The sequence below is a fragment of the Symphodus melops genome, assembly GCF_947650265.1.
Source record: "Symphodus melops genome assembly, chromosome: 8".
Taxonomy (NCBI): Eukaryota; Metazoa; Chordata; class Actinopteri; order Labriformes; family Labridae; genus Symphodus; species Symphodus melops.
The window spans coordinates 25,865,342-25,883,428 of record NC_136698.1 but is presented as its reverse complement, the minus strand read 5'-3'; the positions used below and the strand labels follow the sequence as shown (position 1 = coordinate 25,883,428).

The 18,087-nt window shown below is 41.9% G+C and overlaps 1 protein-coding gene across 1 annotated transcript in view; it reads left to right on the top strand.

The window, feature by feature from the left end:
* Positions 1-18,087, top strand: part of shroom2a (shroom family member 2a) — a 37,628-nt gene that overhangs the window by 15,135 nt on the left and 4,406 nt on the right. The window contains exons 4-7 of the mRNA XM_079350064.1: positions 7,307-7,429; positions 8,107-10,501; positions 11,640-11,725; positions 16,970-17,551. Coding sequence (XP_079206190.1) covers positions 7,307-7,429; positions 8,107-10,501; positions 11,640-11,725; positions 16,970-17,551 — 3,186 coding nt within the window. The remainder of the gene's footprint in view (positions 1-7,306; positions 7,430-8,106; positions 10,502-11,639; positions 11,726-16,969; positions 17,552-18,087) is intronic.

The following is an 18,087-nucleotide window of genomic DNA, read 5'->3' as shown; positions in this document are numbered from 1 at the left end:
AGAGTGAATCATTAAACTTCATGAAGAGAAGCTCGAAGTGTGTTGTGGCTTTCTGTTTCCCCCTTCTGGCATTGTTACAGAAGTACCACATCTACAAGCTCTTTCAGTGCTGCTGTTGTTGCTTTAATAAATTCTGTTTTCAATACAACAATACATCTATGTGGCTATTTTAAAAGAGTTGGGCCCAGAGTTTTGTTGCACAATCCAATTATAGCTGGAAAAGCTTATTGGTCTACCTTAAAGCGTGAGCATTCAGCAGGGGTTGCAGTGGCTTACATGCATGCTGCTCTTTGTTTTTTCCTAATCAGCACACATAGTATGTGAAGAATGCTGTGTTCTGATTTCGTGTAATAAGCAGATCTCTTAAGATGTTTTAGTTCTTAGCTGAGGAAATCACAGTTTAGAGATTTTAGTGAGGCGCTTAACTGCTCCCCCTCGGTTTCTTGGTTTGCTCCAATGCCAAGGTGAGTGGACATGCAGTCACTGAAGTGGATCAATCGCTTAACAGAAGGACAGAATCAATTCAATCTTCCCCTCTTTTTTTTTTTTTTTGCCCACCTTCAATGTCATCAAAGAAAACGTTCTCTAGCTTTGAGCTTTGATTGTTATTTCACCTCATGACGTGAAGAAATGCTCGTTTTTCACAAGAATTTCAAGAGGTACGTATGAAAGTGTGGAAGAAATGTTAAGTTTTATTAACTACGGTTTGTCCTTTTCATCATTAAAAATAAAATGATGTTGCTCTTCATTCTGAAGACTGACATTGCTAATTTAATTATATAGTCATGTACTGTGTTTGTTTTGTATTCAGAGGGTTGTCTTGTCTGTCATGTGAACTAGTTTAGCACATACTAGTAACTCAATGTTTATGAATATGTTAGACACTTTACATAAAACTTGATTAAATGATTTATAAAAGTAGAAAGGAACTGAAGTTTTACAAAAAAAACTGCAGATCTTCAGTTTTAACCCAAGCTGCCAAACAGCTGAGCAAATATTAAATATCACGTATTATACTCCTTCGAACAAGTTTGAATAAGTCTCAGAGGTCCGCATAACATGTCCGTGAAGTTTCTTGCTAAATATCCGCTCTGATTTTGTATTTGGTCAGGCCAATAAACCCCTCTATCTCAGCCCTGCTCAGAACAGACTGTTTCTGTGTCTGTAGCTTTAAATATGTAAATGAGCTGTGTCCGAACAAGTCGCTCCGGAAGGGGGTGTGGCTTGGGCTTTCAAGCTCCAATGTCCTATTGTTTACATCAGAGAGGCAGACTAAGAGGGCAGAACAAACACCTAGCTGTGGGAGTGTCACCCACCTGTGGGAAGGGTTACTGCCCTTTGTGATGTCACAAAGGGTAAATCTCCAAACGGCCGTGGAGCAGGCAAAACACTGAGGAGGAACCTTTCTCATAATTTGGAGGTTTCTAGAAAGACTAGAGACGCACAGAGAAGGAAATCGCTGCTTCTGTTATTTATTGTGATAAATGCCAATTTGTTTGATATTTTTATTGTCAATGCTCATATTGCGATTAGGCTGTCTGTTAATGAACAGCTCTTATCCGTTTATCTCTTTAAGGTCTGTTATGATGTCACACAATGTGGGTCTCCTAGCAACAAATCCAACACCTTTGTCTCTTTGAAAGTTGACAAGCTGTTGGAGAAGTTATTCCAGCACTCCTGGACCCTGATTGGCTATGAGTTGTAATGATTGATGTTGTCCATAAGATGCTGGACTTAGACTAAAGGGTTTCCAGGTGTTTCTGGGTTCAGGGTCAGTGCGGACAGCCACTGACTTGACAGCTGGTATGCCACTCAGCCCAGGAATGTGCTGGTCATTACATGCGGCTCACGGTTCACCTCTCTCACCCGAAACATGACTGGTTTGATTGTGGGTCCTGCTGAAGAGGGTCTTTGTCAGACCCTCAGGAACCAAATGGAATCCACCATCTCAACTGAAAGGTGCAGGTTGGCTGCGTACAACCTCCGAATATTACTCCCCTACAATGTAAAACGTGCTGTTCATCATCATTTTTACAAGTCTATTATGTTGCTGAATGCATCCACATGTATGGCCGGTTCTCACGTCAGGTTTTATCAAATTATGGAAAAGCTGTTTGCGTGATCACTTCCCTCACAATAGATCTCTGTGAGTTTTATTGGCCTTTTATCAGCTGTAGATAAGAGCCATTCTTCGCTAATCGTTGCTAATTGTTAATCTCACCTGTCAGCACACCTGCTGCATATTGCCAAAGCACATTTTAAAAAGATAAAAAAGTGACAAACAACAGAGGTCCCATTTTGTGCTTTTTATGTTTGTATCTAAAGAAGGCAACAGATGGAACAAGCTGTATTGGCCATTTGATTTAATGCTCTCTCTCCTGTTATCTTTCATCTGCTTCTGGATCCTAATATGACCACAAAGAGGAAAAAGAGAGTGTATTTAGTTTGCATAAATTATTATAACGACAAAGACAACAAAAGAACAATATGTACATATTTCAGGTGACAGGTGTGAAGAAGACTTTTGTGTATTTAATGTAAAATGCATAAAACTCCTGCAGGCTGTCGAAGTGACATTAAAGTAAAGTCACTTTGTCTTTAAAGGGTGAAGACACGTGTTTCAGAGATCGCACAGAATTAGCTAATCCTGCCGTTCTTTTTTGTACCTCTTCGCTCACTTTCATATTTTATAGACTTACCGAAGAAAAGCAGTTGACAGTCCGCTTTATACAAAATTCCCCATTTTCACAAATGCTGATAATTAGCAGAAACCTTCAAATTGTTGAATGTGGTCAAACAATGTGAATTAATTAGTCATTCTTCATTTGTACCAGCATTTATAGTATTTATAATTTTTCATAAAAATTTATGAAAACTCAGGAAAAAAATTAAAAAAGTGAATAATGTTGGTTCAGTAGAAAGTAAGTCATGAGGTAAACACAACCTAGATCATTGTGTACAAACAAGACTAGTTGAAATAGAAAAGGTAGTTCTTGTTGTCTTATAATCACACCTTCATTAATCTACAAGCATTAAACAATAATAAATCCAACCTGTAATAATCCCTCCAACACAATGTGCTAAAGTCAGGAGTTTTAAAATCTGAACGTTTTCTTTCTGGTGTGCTGCTGACGACGTCGCTGCCTGGGCAGTTGTGTTGCTCATTACTCAAGGCTTTCAGGAACCAGGGTGCCCTTCCACCCCAGAGAGAGAGCAACCTGTTGTCATGGTAATGGTATAAATGCAGGTCTGGCACACAAGAGGGGAGAAGAGTCCGGTTTTTCATCCGTCTCATTTGCATATTAGCCCCTTAGAGCCAATGAGACGAGGCAAGGTGCGGGAATAGTCCGAGGGGACTGGCTGTGACAATAGCCCTCCTCCTTCTCTTTACACTCTTCCTCCCCCCCTCTCAGGGGTAAAACCCCCGTAATCCTGAAGGAAATCTCCCCTCATTCCAACTAATTCTGCCCAGAGAATTTAGTTAAAGTTATGGCTGTCCTGTGTTGAATGTTCAGCTGTGCTTGTAAGCAGGTGTGTGTGTGTGTGTGTGTGTGTGTGTTTTCAGGTCGTGTGTTGGAGCTGAGCAAAGATGCACGTCAGCCTGCATGTGTCTTTATTGTGTTTTTTTCTTTGAAGTGTCTGAAGTGGAGTCTAGTGCCTGACCAGCACGCCGACTCAACTGCTCCCAGTCCTTCACTCTGCTCCTGTTAAATATTCTTAAATGATCTTTGGGATTACACATTTCTTTTAAGTCAGTTTTGAATTCCTCCATCCAGATGTTTGGTGAGTCAAAATGAACTTTTTTTTTGAATGTTTGCATCATTTTAAACGTGTATTTAAAAGCTGCCATACCTTCTGTTTTTTGTTTGTTTGTGGGTGTAAAACTGGTAGACATATTGATGCAAGTTTTTGACCTTAATACTCTGTTATTGTTTTTGTAATATCATTTAATAAGAGGTCAGCCATCATTTAGGTTAAGCCACGATCAGCTAGACTTAACATTTCAAAACCAAATTAATCTTTGAGGGAAAAGGCTTAAAGGTAAACCTTCTGGGAATAGTCTTCAGAGGCCTTTTTATTAATTGGCTGCTAGTTTCTTATAAAGTTAAGTGAGGTGACTTTATGCATATATGTGATCTGTTTAGTTTTGAACCTGGACTGGTTGGTACCGGATACATTTGAAATAATTTGGGGCTCCAAACCGGTCACTCAGAAAACAGCCTCTCCCCCTGCCCCCCATTCCAGCCAACTGATTCACTTTCTAGCATATCTGTGCCGGCCCAGCTGTAGCCCTGACGATAGGCCTAATAAAACCCATCTCATTTGCATACCAATAGAAGGCGCCATGTGTGGCTAGCTCCTAGTGCCCCAGAAACACGGACTGTGTGGAGACGAGGAAGACTGAGCTCCATGTTGGCTTTTTCTTTGTCCTCTAAACAGGCTTGAACTTTAATCCACAATTAAATTTGGGGAATTGACCCACTTTATTGAGCTTAACTAAATCTGTGTCTCAATCTAAAGATTCTCAATCTGTAAACGCCGCGTTGAGTGGAAGGATGAAAGCTTTTGTTTTGCCTTTCAGTAGTTTGTTTTCAGGTCTCCCATCTAAAAGAAGCTTTTGTTTGAACCTCTTGTCATCAGGTCATTGAAGGCCTTTAGACAAGGTGACTGAGGGGGCGTGACCTCCTGGCCCTGTGTCTTTGTAGGGCAAGTTTTCAGCCCAGTCCGAATGTAAGCAAGCCGAGCCTTCTTGACCAGTATGATGCTAGTATTCTCCTGTTCTATCTCTGTGACCCACAATATCAGGACCAGCATAGAATATGAGCACCGACACACACACATTATACTGTCCTGTACCTGTGCAAATGACATTAAATATCTGTTCTAATGTTAAACTGATGGGAACATAAGAACCCAACAGCATTTGCTCTTATCTGAGATTATAGAAGTTTCTTTAGTGGATGTCAGGAGCTGATTTTAACAAAGGTCAATGAGAAAACACCAAACGGGCCTTGAAGCAAGAAAATGTAGGAGTTTGGTCTGGTGCACTCTAGCGCCTTTTAAAGGCCTCTAAGTGCTATTGCACTCTGGTAAGACTGATTTGGTGCTTCTTGCGACCCCTCTCAGTGGCTTCTGAACACGAGACAACAATGATACTGATAACTAAGGATACTGCCTTGCTTTGAAATGTGTTATGAATCATTCCTGCAGGGTTGTACACTCTGTACACACATTTCATCAGTCACCGCCTTCTTCATCATTGAGCCAGAGCATCTTTTTATAACCAAAGACCTGTGTGTGAGCTAATGCTCCAAAGCTACACACACACACACACACACACGAATGTAAATGAGCCATATAAGTTTATAAAATATTTTATTTTATTTTTTTATCTACACATTATCCATCATTGTTTTGCCATGACTATATCACCTTAGATTTCTCACCCGCTGTGGGACAATGTTTTTTCAGAAAAGGAAAAAAGTCCTTATTGGACACAGTCTGACGGCCTTTGAATAACTTTTCTCTAAGCCCCTCCGACCAGCAACAAACATTTAAGGAAGGGTAGAATACGAGTTTCTCCATCATTGACTGATTTGATCAAATAAAAATGTTGAAAAAAAAGAAGACATAAAAAGCATAAAGCTGAGAAATGTTAAAATATAGTCTTATTTGCACAAATGTCAAATTGTAGGCTCTATTTTACTTTTTTTACTGCATGTTTTCAGCTGTATCGTTCAAACAGGAATCAGTTTCATTGTTTTTTTGTTTGTCGAGGAATCAAAACTCTTCCGAAAAACAAAAACAATATCAGAAAAACACAAACTAGAATCCATCATGAGTTTTTAGTGACAGTTCAAAATACAGGAATTAAAAAATCACCCTAACTTTTACTATTAACTGTACTGTAGAACTGTTTTTTACAAACATAAATGAGTACGTATATACCTCAACTTTAAAAAAATAAAATAAAAATCTTGTACAATTGCAGTTCTTAAAGTTACCTCTAGAGGTTTCAGTCCCTCCATTAGTGATTGACTATCAGTCAGATGATGTCTGAGGATTGAAAGGCTGCCTGGGAGGCAGACGACAGCTTGGACTGTGGGCTGGTGTGGCAGCGTTAAGCCCCCGTGCTTCATGCTGAGATGGTGTTCCCCCCCTGGGACCATATGGCAAAGTCTGAGAACAACCCAGCTCACCTCAGCCTCACTCACTGTTTTAGATAATGAGCCCAATCAGAAGTAAGAAAAGCTGCTTCAATACACTGTTGTTTCTGTGTTCTGAAGTCATCATAAAGGGATTACTGTCATATTTACTGTGAGCCATCATGAACATGCATCAGTTTGACCAGGAGAGGGAGGTGTAACACCGAGGACCAGCAGAGCCTATTTAACTCCTGTGAATTATAACACTGTGATAATTCAATGTGATCTGAGGGGAGTGAGAGAACCTCTGTTCTCCTGAGCTTTCAACACGTGTACTGACTTTTCTGCACACACTGAATGTTTGGTGTCCTGTCTTCTACTGTGAGTCCACTTTAACTATTGGCCAGCTCTTAGTGTGTGTGTGTGTGTGTGTGTTCCTCCCCCTGCTGCCCAGGAATATGAAAATGGTGGATATTGTAACTCAGAAAATGCCCTCAGAGAATGACGTGCATGTGGCGAGAAGCTTTCTTACGAAGATTTTGCGAAGTTCCATGAGGTACGGTTTTGTGGCTTCATCGTTGAACGTAGTATCTACCTATTCCCATTTTTTCCTCTCCTGGTGCCCATGTTCATTTTAATCTGTCATTTAGTGATAAACCTCATCATCTTCATCACTCTCATAGTGACTCTCCCTCTCTCCCATGGTTGCATTCTTTGGCATGTGTTCTGTGCTCTGTGTCATTTAGATGAATCCTCTTGATCCCATGCATGCAGTACAGTGTCTGTGTGTGACATGTATGTTTCTGTGTCAGTATAAAATTGCATTTGATTTTGATGCATGTCATGTTATGCTGATATGTGTGTTTACTTTTCCTGACATGCAATACAGAAAGAATCGTTTTAAAGGGTATGTTTTGTGTGCAAAACTGAAAACTCTGCAAAAGTTTTGTATTTAAAAAAAAAAAAAAAAGATGCAGATTAAAAATCATTTTCATGTTTGGATGTTGAAATGACTCAAACATGTTTCCTTGATTCTAGACGCAGTAAACTCAAATCAATGTTTTACTTGTGTAGTTGCAGTTAAATGTGGAAGCAGCACATACTGTTCTCCAGAAGTGGCTGCTCTTTAATCCAGTCTGTATTTTATGCCCTCTCTGCAGGCGGAATGAACCCATAAGTAGGCCTCACTCCTGGCACTCCACCAAATTCAACGAAAACCAATCAGAGACTGCCAAAACCCAGTCTCCACCCACGAAAGTCTGGCACACCAGATACGATGCGAGGTAACTCACTTTCAAGCCTTTCTTATGAAGTCTCAGTGTGAGGTATGGACTTTGATTCAGAAGTGTATCATTATGGTCACAGGGCTTTCTGATATATTAAACGACACTCAGCACAGCTATAAACTCCAAACCTTTACCCGACTCTGGACATGCCCCCTTGCTCCCCTACTATTCAAACATTTCATTCTTCTGTTTACTTTAAAGAAACTTGATATAAAAACTGTCAGATGCAACCGTGTCAATTTATACTAAAATTAATTTAGCATCTTTGGACTTTCTGTGCACAGATGTAACATGGATTGTATCAGCTTTTCTTTGACACTTTGCATTAACGTTTTGTTTCACTGTGCTACATTATTGGCTTGTCTTGCCTGTTTGAAGGCAGGAGATCACATTATTATCTGCTTTAAATATGAAAGATGTCAGAAGATATCTGCTGTTTGTGGAGTCAAAGCATTCAGCCTTCTGACATCCCCGAAATAGAAATGTTTCCCTCCAAAGAAAAAGCAAGAATAGGTTCAAAGTCATGCATTTAATCCACCCTGAGCTGTCTGTAAGTTGATATCTGATGTGTTTACAACAGAGCTGTTTACGTCAATGCTCGTTTCTGCTGGTGAAAGAAAAGTGTTTGTTTTTTAAATATGTTTTTGCACTCTGTCTTTTACTTTTTCCATCAGCTCTTCTTCAACTGATCTCTCCTCCGGCTGGGAACAGACGAACCTGCGGCGAGTGTCCGACCAGTTCAGCTCTCTGGGCAGTATGGACAGTCTAGAACATGTTCCACATCAGTACCCAGCCGGCCAGCTTTCACCTGCCAAGTCCAACAACAGCATGGAGCACCTGGGAGGAGGGAAACGAGACTCTGCCTACAGCTCCTTCTCCACCAGCTCTGGCACCCCGGACTACACGCTCTCAAAGAGCAACACTGCGTCCACAGAGAACATGCTTTATAAGTTCAGTCAGTGGGACTCAGGAGGAAAACACAGCAATGGCAAGAACATGCCGATGGAGGGAGTCAGGCAGGACGACCGGGTGGCGTACTTTCAGATGCCCGGAGTCGGCACAGCCTGTGAGGGCGCACAGACCGAGGACCCTCCTGGATCCCGTCATTCCACTTCAAGTAGAACCAGCTGTGGACCTGTGTGGCATGTCCCCGAGAAAAAAAAGACTGCTTCCCCCTCTCCGCCACCCCCCCCTCCACCGGCTCGCAGCGACAGCTTTGCTGCAACGAAGGTCCACGAACGAGGGCTGGTCGTCGCTCACCCTGAAGGACCTGAATCGTACGTATCCTCGAAGGCTCCGGAAAATCGCACGAGCCACAAAGTTTCCCTGAAAAATGACAGTGACCCTTTTTACACTACGTCTGATCAATCAGGACAGTTCAACTCGAACAAGCAGTACTCCCTGTCCAGCAGTGATGTTCGGCAAGGCCAGCCCCACCATCAGAGGCACCATAGTGACAAATGCACTTTATATTCTCAGCCCTGGGCTACGTCTGGACCAAAGCCACAGACTGTAGGTGGCTACTATAGTAGCCTGCAGGAGCTGCCCACCAACGGCTCTGCACAACACTTTGGACAGAACCAGAGAAGGAATTTAAGCACCTCTGCCACTGACCCAAACACTGACAGCAGTGGGCAAAGCAGATACTACTGTGTCACAACATGTCAGCCCACACAGCCCAACCCACAGCATCCGTCAGGGAAAGCAGAGGACAGGAGGAGTGTCCCAGGTGCAGAGTCATCACAGACCGCTAATGAGCATCATTCTCTGAGTCCACAGAGTGTCACTAAAGTCAAATATCAACCTCCCCAACCACAGCAACACTCCTCCTCCCACATTAAAGATAGTAATGGGTACAACAAGCATCAAGTTACCGCTGTACCTAAATCCTGCCATGATGATAGGGGAAGCCAGAGAGGACAAAACGCACATCATGCAGAGGCTCAGTTCATGAGTTATCCTCCGAGCAGACACTCTGAACAGCGCAGGTCTCTTCAAATGCAACACCGAGAATTACCCCCAGACACGAGACACCACAGCAACAAAATCTGCCCTCAGACCACCCCCATGCTGCACTCCTTGTCCCTGGACGCCGCAGGCCAAGACAACAACACGAGAGGCCCGGACGCTGAGGAGTCACCTGAAGGCAAACAGATGAGACGGGGCGACCGCTTCGCCACCACATTAAGGAACGAAATCCAGATGAGAAGAGCCAGGCTGCAGAAAAGTATGAGTGCAGCGACACTTCCTGGAACTGAGGGTGAGACTGAAGGGGATCAGGATGTCTGGAAGTCTACTGAAAGCACCAACCCAACATCTGCAGGCAGCCCCTTCACCAACACCTACAAAGATAATCTGAAGGAAGCGCAGGCAAGAGTGCTGAAGGCCACCTCTTTCAGGAGGAAAGACCTGGAGCCTGTTTTACTGGAGCACCCTGCAGCTGAGAACATACCCAACTATCCGTCTTCAGCACTGGCCCGTAAAGATATTCCCCCTCTGGCGACGGTCTCAGAGTCTGTGATGAGTAAATCTGGGCCTGTGGGAGGTCAGGTGACTCGTATTGGAGGCCGTAAACGTTTTCCTGCAGAGAAGAAGGGGAGGTCTTTCTCAGAGCCGGACAAAATCCATGAAGTCGGGGTGAAGGACGATCCCTCGCAAAGTAAAAATGCATGCTCCTCTCAAGACAAACCAAATGTCTTTGAACTAGCTGTGTCCAAACCAGCTCCTCTCCAGAGCTCTAATGAGATCCCCACAGAGATCAAGGCCTGGGGTCCGGGCTCCAACAGTGAGGAAGCAGTGAAAGGCACGAGAGGCAGAGAGTACAACGAGGTGGTCCAGGGAGGTCCTTTCTCTGCACACAAGCTGTCTGTCCTCGACCAGCAGAGACTGGGCACTTTCGCTGAGTACGAGGCGAGGTGGAATATTCAGAAGACAAACCCAGAAACGAGAGCGTCTGGACGGTACCGGTCGGCTGATAACATCCTGGATGCAGGACCAGAGGAGAAGAACAAAACCACCTGTTTCCATGAGAGATCCAGGTCGTCTCCCTCAGCTGACTTCTACGGGCAGGTGAGTCCGGATGTTTGCATGTGACTTCAAGACTTAGGCTTCCCCTATCAAAAGCTTTCCTTACTCATCAGATGTTTATATTAGTTTGATTAACTTTATTTAAACTTAAAAATGCTGCACCAAACTTTAAAACTAAAAATAGTTTAGACCCACATGAACACTTTATCAGCTCTTTTAAGACTTCTCCACAGACAGAGCTCAGAGAAGGACTCGTATATGTTTAAAACATTATTATTATTATTATTATTATTATGATGCTTCTGTAACCTCACAAGTGCTTCAAAAAAACAATTCATGTGGCAGGCTTGTGTGGCTGTGTGGTGGTTAGTGCTGATAAAGGTTCAAATCCTTTCTCTCTGTGTGGAGTTTGTATGAGTGGGTTCCCTCCACGTTGTTCTTGTTCCCACTTCCTCCCTCGGCCCAAAGACATGATTGTAAGGTTAATTAGCCACTCTAAATTCCCTGTAAGCGTGAGGGTGCCTACTTGTTCGTCTCTTCATGTTTGACTGGACCCCGCCCCTCGCCGTATCGATGACAGATGACCGGGTCAACTCCTTTGAATGAACACCACAAACACTTTTCTGTATTACAAATGTATTCTCACCATAAACATTAAAATACAGATTGCGGGTTACATGAACAAACGAAGCTTCCAGTTAGCAACAACGCTCAAAGCAGAAATGATTCATACGTTACACTACAGAAGCTCCTGATCAGAGTTTTAGGCTCGTCATGTCTGTGACCGAGCAAAGCAAGAATACTCCAGACTTTAGTCCACTGAGTCTCCCATCTTTGTCTTTCAATCAGGCTGATTATTTGAGGGAAGCACTAACTTAAACGATCCAAAGAGAAGACGTCTCTTGATTGAAGTCACTTGTGTTACAGTTGTCGCTCTCAAGGTGGCGTGAAGTGAAAGGACCAGAGGAAAGAGCCAAGTCAAATATTAATCCATGTTTGTTTATAATGACACACCCTCCGCTGGAGAGAGGGGCATCAGTCTGCTAACTGGTTTTTCATTGTTGGAGAAAAACCAGGAAGCTGTAACATGTGTTGGTCACAATAAGTAAGAAAAAGAGGAAGGGCTGGAAGCCTTTTTGTGGTAGTTTGTTGACATGTGTTTATTTAACTTCATTTACAGAAAATTCAAGTTCCTGCAAGGAAGTCTGAGACAGAATATTCCCAGACTGAGAGTAAACCTGCTGAACAGCTCAGCACTACCACAGGGTGAGTACAGTTCATTTCACCAGTTACTTTATAAGGACGAATGCTTTTTGTCTGCGGTTTACCTGAACATGTAAAAATGAAAACATCAGAGTTTAATGTTTGACTTCTTCTTGAGTTTTATCTGAGGGGGGATAAAAGTCCTCATTCAGGACTTTGTTGTAAGTTGATTTTTTTTTTTTCATTAGTTGTTTTCTCTTGCATCAGTGTCTTTATCATGACCGGGGGGGGGGGGTTGTTTTTATCACTGGCTTCAGAGTGCAGAGAACTTGCAGATGAACAGAGAAGTCTTTCTAACACTGCCTGTGTGCAGCTGTGACAACGTACGCCGTCCCTCTGGTTGGGCTTTGTGTCGCTCAGTGGAGGCTTACTGCTGTAGGCGAGGCATCTCACTATGACTGTGACACCGAGGAAGTCTGTGAGAATGGAAGAAAGGTCCCGAGTTCACTGGGCCGGCCTGAGGCTTTCAATGATCATAAGATCTACTGCTTTTTATGATGATTGATTTTTAGACTGGCTGCTTGTTATTTCTACGGATTCTGCGATGTTGGTCAGTTTATGGGCCTTTGTTCTGATCTTACATATCTCAACGAATAATATGCTGATATTCACTGCTTACTGTGCAGATATTCTTAGTTCAAGAGGAATATATTGTTTTACTTTAGTGTCTTTTTAAGCACCACCATGAAACTCTTAAACAGGGATTGGCTGAAAAGTCGTTTCATCATCGAGCAGCAGCAGCGCAAATGTTCATAAAATCATTCTCCTCTTTTCTTTCTCAGTACGCACACTGATGTCTTCCCTTTACAGCATTAGTAAATGTTAGCATGTCTGGAGAGTATTGGTTCCCACCTTTTGGTCTGAATCCTGCTGGCTGTAAGTTTTATCTGCTCTCAGGTCGTCATATTGGATTTACATATATAAACTCAAATCCCCAAAACACACTTACTGTGTATTTCAAGGTCTGGAGATCAAAATACAAAAGTTATGTTTCTCCAAAAATGTAATTTTACTTAATTACTTAGTCAGCAAAACCTCCCATTATTATTTTTCCCCATAATGCATTTTGGTAAAAAACATCTGTATATGGAAAATTAAGTTAAATATTTTTGACTTTATTCTGAAAATCGTATCTCAATTTAATTCTCGTCATTTCTACTTTTTTCTTCTGTGCACAATTAAAACAATCTTCCTCTTCTCATTATTTATTTCTCCTGCCTGACCCTCCTCTGTAAATACAGACCTCAAACATTTTTAATGTTTCCATTATTTTTCTAACATATTAATAAGATCTTTGACACAAAAGCCTGCTTAGTCTTAAACAGTGTATGAGTGTGAAATGAGTGTGAAGGAGCCGAGGCTGAGCGTGTGCATGAAGTGGTTTGGGCAGATTAAAGCCTTCTGTTTGTTTTATGGGCAGGTAGCACTGTTTACTTCTACCTGTGATGATCCCACATGAACTCCTGTCATGTAAAAACTCTTTGACTTTATTGTTAATGTTACGTTTGGAGCTATAAAAACACGGTTCTTAAACATCTACTATTTGAAACGACTTTGAATATTTTCCACCTTTCTGTTATGAAATAGAAACCAACTCTGTCCTTCCTCCTGTTAAATTCTGTCACACTGACACATGAGTACCACTTCACGTCTCATACAGACAGGACCCTTTCTTTAAGGGTTTGATAGAAGGTAGTGGGGTTTAATGAAAGCCACCTCTGAGATCCATTATGGGAAATGTAGTCTTGAGTAGAGTGCAGTAACGATACCTGTCTGATTCAAACAATGTTATTAACTGTTTCAATGCCACGACAACAACAAAAAGTCCCCGGCTTCCAATATTAGATCTTTATATATATATATATATACATACATACATACATACATACATACATACATACATATATATATATGTGTGTATGTATATATGTATGTATATGTATATATGTATATATATGTGTATATATATGTGTGTATATATGTGTATATATATGTGTGTATATATATATGTATATATATATGTCATAGCTATGTGTATGTATATATATATATGTATGTATATATACACAATCACAGAGGCCTGTTTGTGTCCTTTAGACAGTGAGGTCTCTTTGTCTCGCAGCAGCTTTTACTTTAAACATGGACAAATATTTCTTTGAGACTTTATGACACTATCATAAAATAATAGAGATGAAATCTTTCCAAATTATTTTAGTATTAAACAGTAATCCAGTATAGATCATTTGACATGTATCAGGGTGTTGTTTTTAAATGTTGACCTTGAGAGAGAACCTGAAGTCAGGATAGTAAAACCAAAACAAAAACACCAAGATGCCATCTTTTTTCTGTTTCGTCTTTCTTTATGGCTTTTCATTTGAATTTGGTTTCTTGTAACTCAACTACTCAATCTGTAATCTGTCAATCCTTCTTTTGTTCAGATGACTTTGAATCATTCATAAAACATGTCTTGCGGTGAGGTCAGGATGACTTCATGGTTTATAACCAGTTCTTCAGGAGTCTTGAAGCCTTATCTAAACTCCCACAGGTGAAACCCATCAATGGGTGTCAAGTGTCCCATTGTCGGCTCACACCATATGACACTCAACGTTGCCATTACATCAACAGTGCAGAGGAAGTTATTGTTATTGAAAGGTGTGGCAGATGAGCTACGTGCCCCACCCACACATTGTTCTGGATACAGGTGTAAAGAGACACCCACAGGTGGCCTCTGTCACAGAGAGCCAGCAGACGCACGACACACTCACCGTTACTCTTCTTCTGTGAAAATGACCGCAGTGAAGCGTCACATTGGGTGAGTTTTTTTATTTCATCAAATATTTTTCAGAAAGGGTCAAAAGTTGATCACATTTTTGATTCGATTGCGTCAGCCTGAATTCATGGAAAGTCTGTCATTGCAAGTGGAGGGGAAATGCTCTCCATCAAAGAACAATAAATGCATTTGTTTGTCAACGTTTTGAAGGTGGGAAAAATCGATTTCTATCCAAATGAAGATTCTTCCCTTCTAAGATTTAAAGTCGATTCATAACTCTTTTTTTTTTTTTAAGCTCTTTAACTCAGCGAGGGGCCAAACAGAGCAACAGCAGCCAGTCTCACAGGTGACTGGAGACCTTTAAATAGACCTTAAATCCAGAATCATTTTGAATGGAAAACAGAGTCTGAATGGATCCTGACCCAAAGAATCAATATCGAACCATGAGACACCCAAAGATTCCCAGGCCGAGTATCCTCCAAGTTTACTGACAGGCTCCATTCAGAAACAAGATCTGCTTTTTTAAAGAAGTTATCACACTGCACCCCTCGATGATCAGACTCCATGTATGCGTTTATTTAAACAAAGCAGTTTCACTGCCTGAGCCAGGAGCTTTTTTTATTTATTTAATGAAAACCTGTTATATTTGTTCGAGGTCTAAACCTAAAATACCAACAATAAAAAAAGAATCAGCCGGGTGGACCAGCAGCTCCTGTGTTCTCCAGTCGGGTGGCTTTAAAGGAAGCAACACGAGTCATCTGTTTCTTCACTTTTACTGCCTCTCATGGAGCAGATTATAAAAATAAAATTAAAAAGAAAGTGTAGTTGTGAAGTAGAGCTCAGGTTCAATTGAACTGAAATGCTGAATCATATCCACACAGATGTTGATGTTACATTACTGTGTTTGTATCCCCTTACCTTCTCTTACTTTAATTATATTATGCAGTATAAATATATACATATATTATAACATCATGAATCAACACGTCCCTCACAGTTGTATCTCTGGCGTCATGTGTCTACGAGCTGACTTTCTCACAGTCTGTGCAGAGCTGAGGCTGAGGTTTAAAGCTGCCGCGGTTGATTTGGGTGACTTGTCACAGCTTGTGAGAATCTTTCTGCGGAGGTTTGAGTTATGGCGTCTGGCTGTCCAGAAGTCACCGTTCTGCATCTTGTGACTCCAGAGTCAGTCCACTTTAATCAAAGCCGCGTGATTGATGTGTTTATGGCTTCTGAGTATTCCTTTTATTGGATTTGAATCGTAGCATTCATGGTAATGTAATCTGTGAGCATGAAACCACGGTCGTTGGTGCTTTCACTGTCCAGTCTTGATCTCGTTTAATGACAGAATTTTTCTTCATACTCTTGTGTTAAAGTCAAATACTCTCGTTTTTATCTTCCTGTAAATGTCCTTCCTTGACTCCTCTGACTTGTGTCCATGCTGAGACTTTCACTAGTGAGGGATTTTCTCTCTCTACTACTGAAGGTGTAAACACACTTTCACTTTCCTAAAATATCTGAGATGAAAATGTATGATGTATAATGACTAGTTAGAGCTGTGAGGTGCCAAACACCGATCAAAACAAGATGATCTATCATAAAACACTGTTAACTTTTAAACAGATATTATTTCATGTTGCACAGAAAAAAACTATAAACAAAGATGCTAACTTTATTGGCTGCAGCCTCCACTCCACCATTAAACCACTGAGCTAAAACACGTTTAGCTTTTTCAACTTTCAGGTGTCGAAACCATGTTAAATAAATCACTGATCAGAGCAAAGGATTTTCATATTCATTGAAGCTCCTTAGACGATCTTTCAGTTTTGTTGATTTTGGCGCCCCCTGTGGACAAAGTGATGCCCCTAATCTCTTTGCTTAAAAAAAACCAAAACATTTTCTTCCTCATACTTTAACCCTGCAGCAGCATCTACAAGCATTAAGATAAGGGTTTAGAAATAAACAAGCTGGTTATTTGAAGTGATAAAAGAGCGTCTGTATTAAACGTTCCTCGTCTGATTAAAACTCCTTACTGTAGCTAAAGCTAAAGGTTTCTTCTGGTTCCAGTCTAGAAAACATTCACTTTAACCCCTGAAGTCGTCATAAAACCTAAAACGATTCCTTGTGATCTCCAGATCTCACTCCTTTTCTTTTCCATGTGCAACTTTACCTTCAAAGAGTTAAAAGTATAAATGTAATTCAGGAAGGAAAAAGTGAGCCTGTCCTGCTCCTTCGCACTGGAGGATTATTTATTCCTCCGTGCTGACTGCTGGGAACAGAAATATTCCTCTTTGCGCTGCCAGCTGAGCAGTCAGCAGAGAGGAGAGGGAGACGTGCGTGTTGTCATGTTGGCATAATCATGGTGGCTGCAGGAGAGACGAGCGAGGCCTCCTCTGCTGCGCTCTGTTATTTGATTGAGCTGCAGATGACAGTCCACGCTGCCTGTGTCATTAAAAGCTTTCTATTGTGTTCATCAGGTTCTCTGACAGAGGGCCAGGAGACTGTAAGATAAGAGAAAAGCCTGTTGAGTTTGAACACTACCCGGCACCGCCCCCTCCACCCATGACGGGAGCCAACCCGGACTGCAGACATAGAGCAGCCCCTGCACCCCTGAACCACAGATCGTCGTCCATCTCCCACAGCCTCACCGAGTCGACTCACCCGCAGCACCAGGACCCCACTGAACCCAGGAAGAAGCTCTCTGTGCTGGAGAAGCCTCCCCCACGTCCAAGTTACCCAGAGGTCAAGTCCTCCAACGGTTCCCAGAGCGAAATCTTCACCCACTGCCCTCCTCACGTTGCCCCTAACCCCGCCTTTGCCCCCTCCCACTCTGCAAAGGCGGATTCTGAGCAGGGCAAAGGGCTTGTGGACAAAGGACAAGGGGCAGTGCATCATCTATCAGCATCCAATCCTCAGCCAGCCTCCTCTCCCCCGGCTTCCTCCCACAGACCTCCTGTGACGGCCACCATGGAGAGGCAGCGCTCCCCATCGCCGCAGTTTTCCCCTCAGAGACTCAGCGACAAACCTCCGACCTCTCTGCAGGATGAAGACACAAATGGGTAAAGTTTTCTTGTTTCCTCCGGGGGGGGGGGGGGGGGGTGTTCCACAGAAATGCAAAGCTATGCTGCAGCTTTTAAACCGAACAGTGTCTGTAACTCTTATGTTGCTGCTTGTACAAAGGAGCTTATTGAGAGTCTCTGCTTTTGTGCAACCACCATTTGAGCGTTATCAAGCCGCAGTAGATTAGTGGGATTCTCCACATTTCTATGAAAGCCACTTTCCCTCGAGGCCTTTTTTTACTGAAGAGCGAACAATGCAAAAAAAAAAAAAAGCTTAGCGATAAAATGTGAAAATCACTTCTGAAATGAGCAACTTCATTTTCTTATAGAATAAGGAAATGATACTTTAAACAGGATAATTTCATTGTTAGAACTGACATGTTGAAACTTGTTTTCTTAGGAGCTCTGATGAAACTTACTCTGCAGTGTTATTTCATTGTCGATTTGGCTGTACACCCTGACACATTGTGGCTTTTGATTCAGCTTTTTCTGTATTCAAGCAAAATGTTAGTAAAAACCAGAGATGATAACATCAG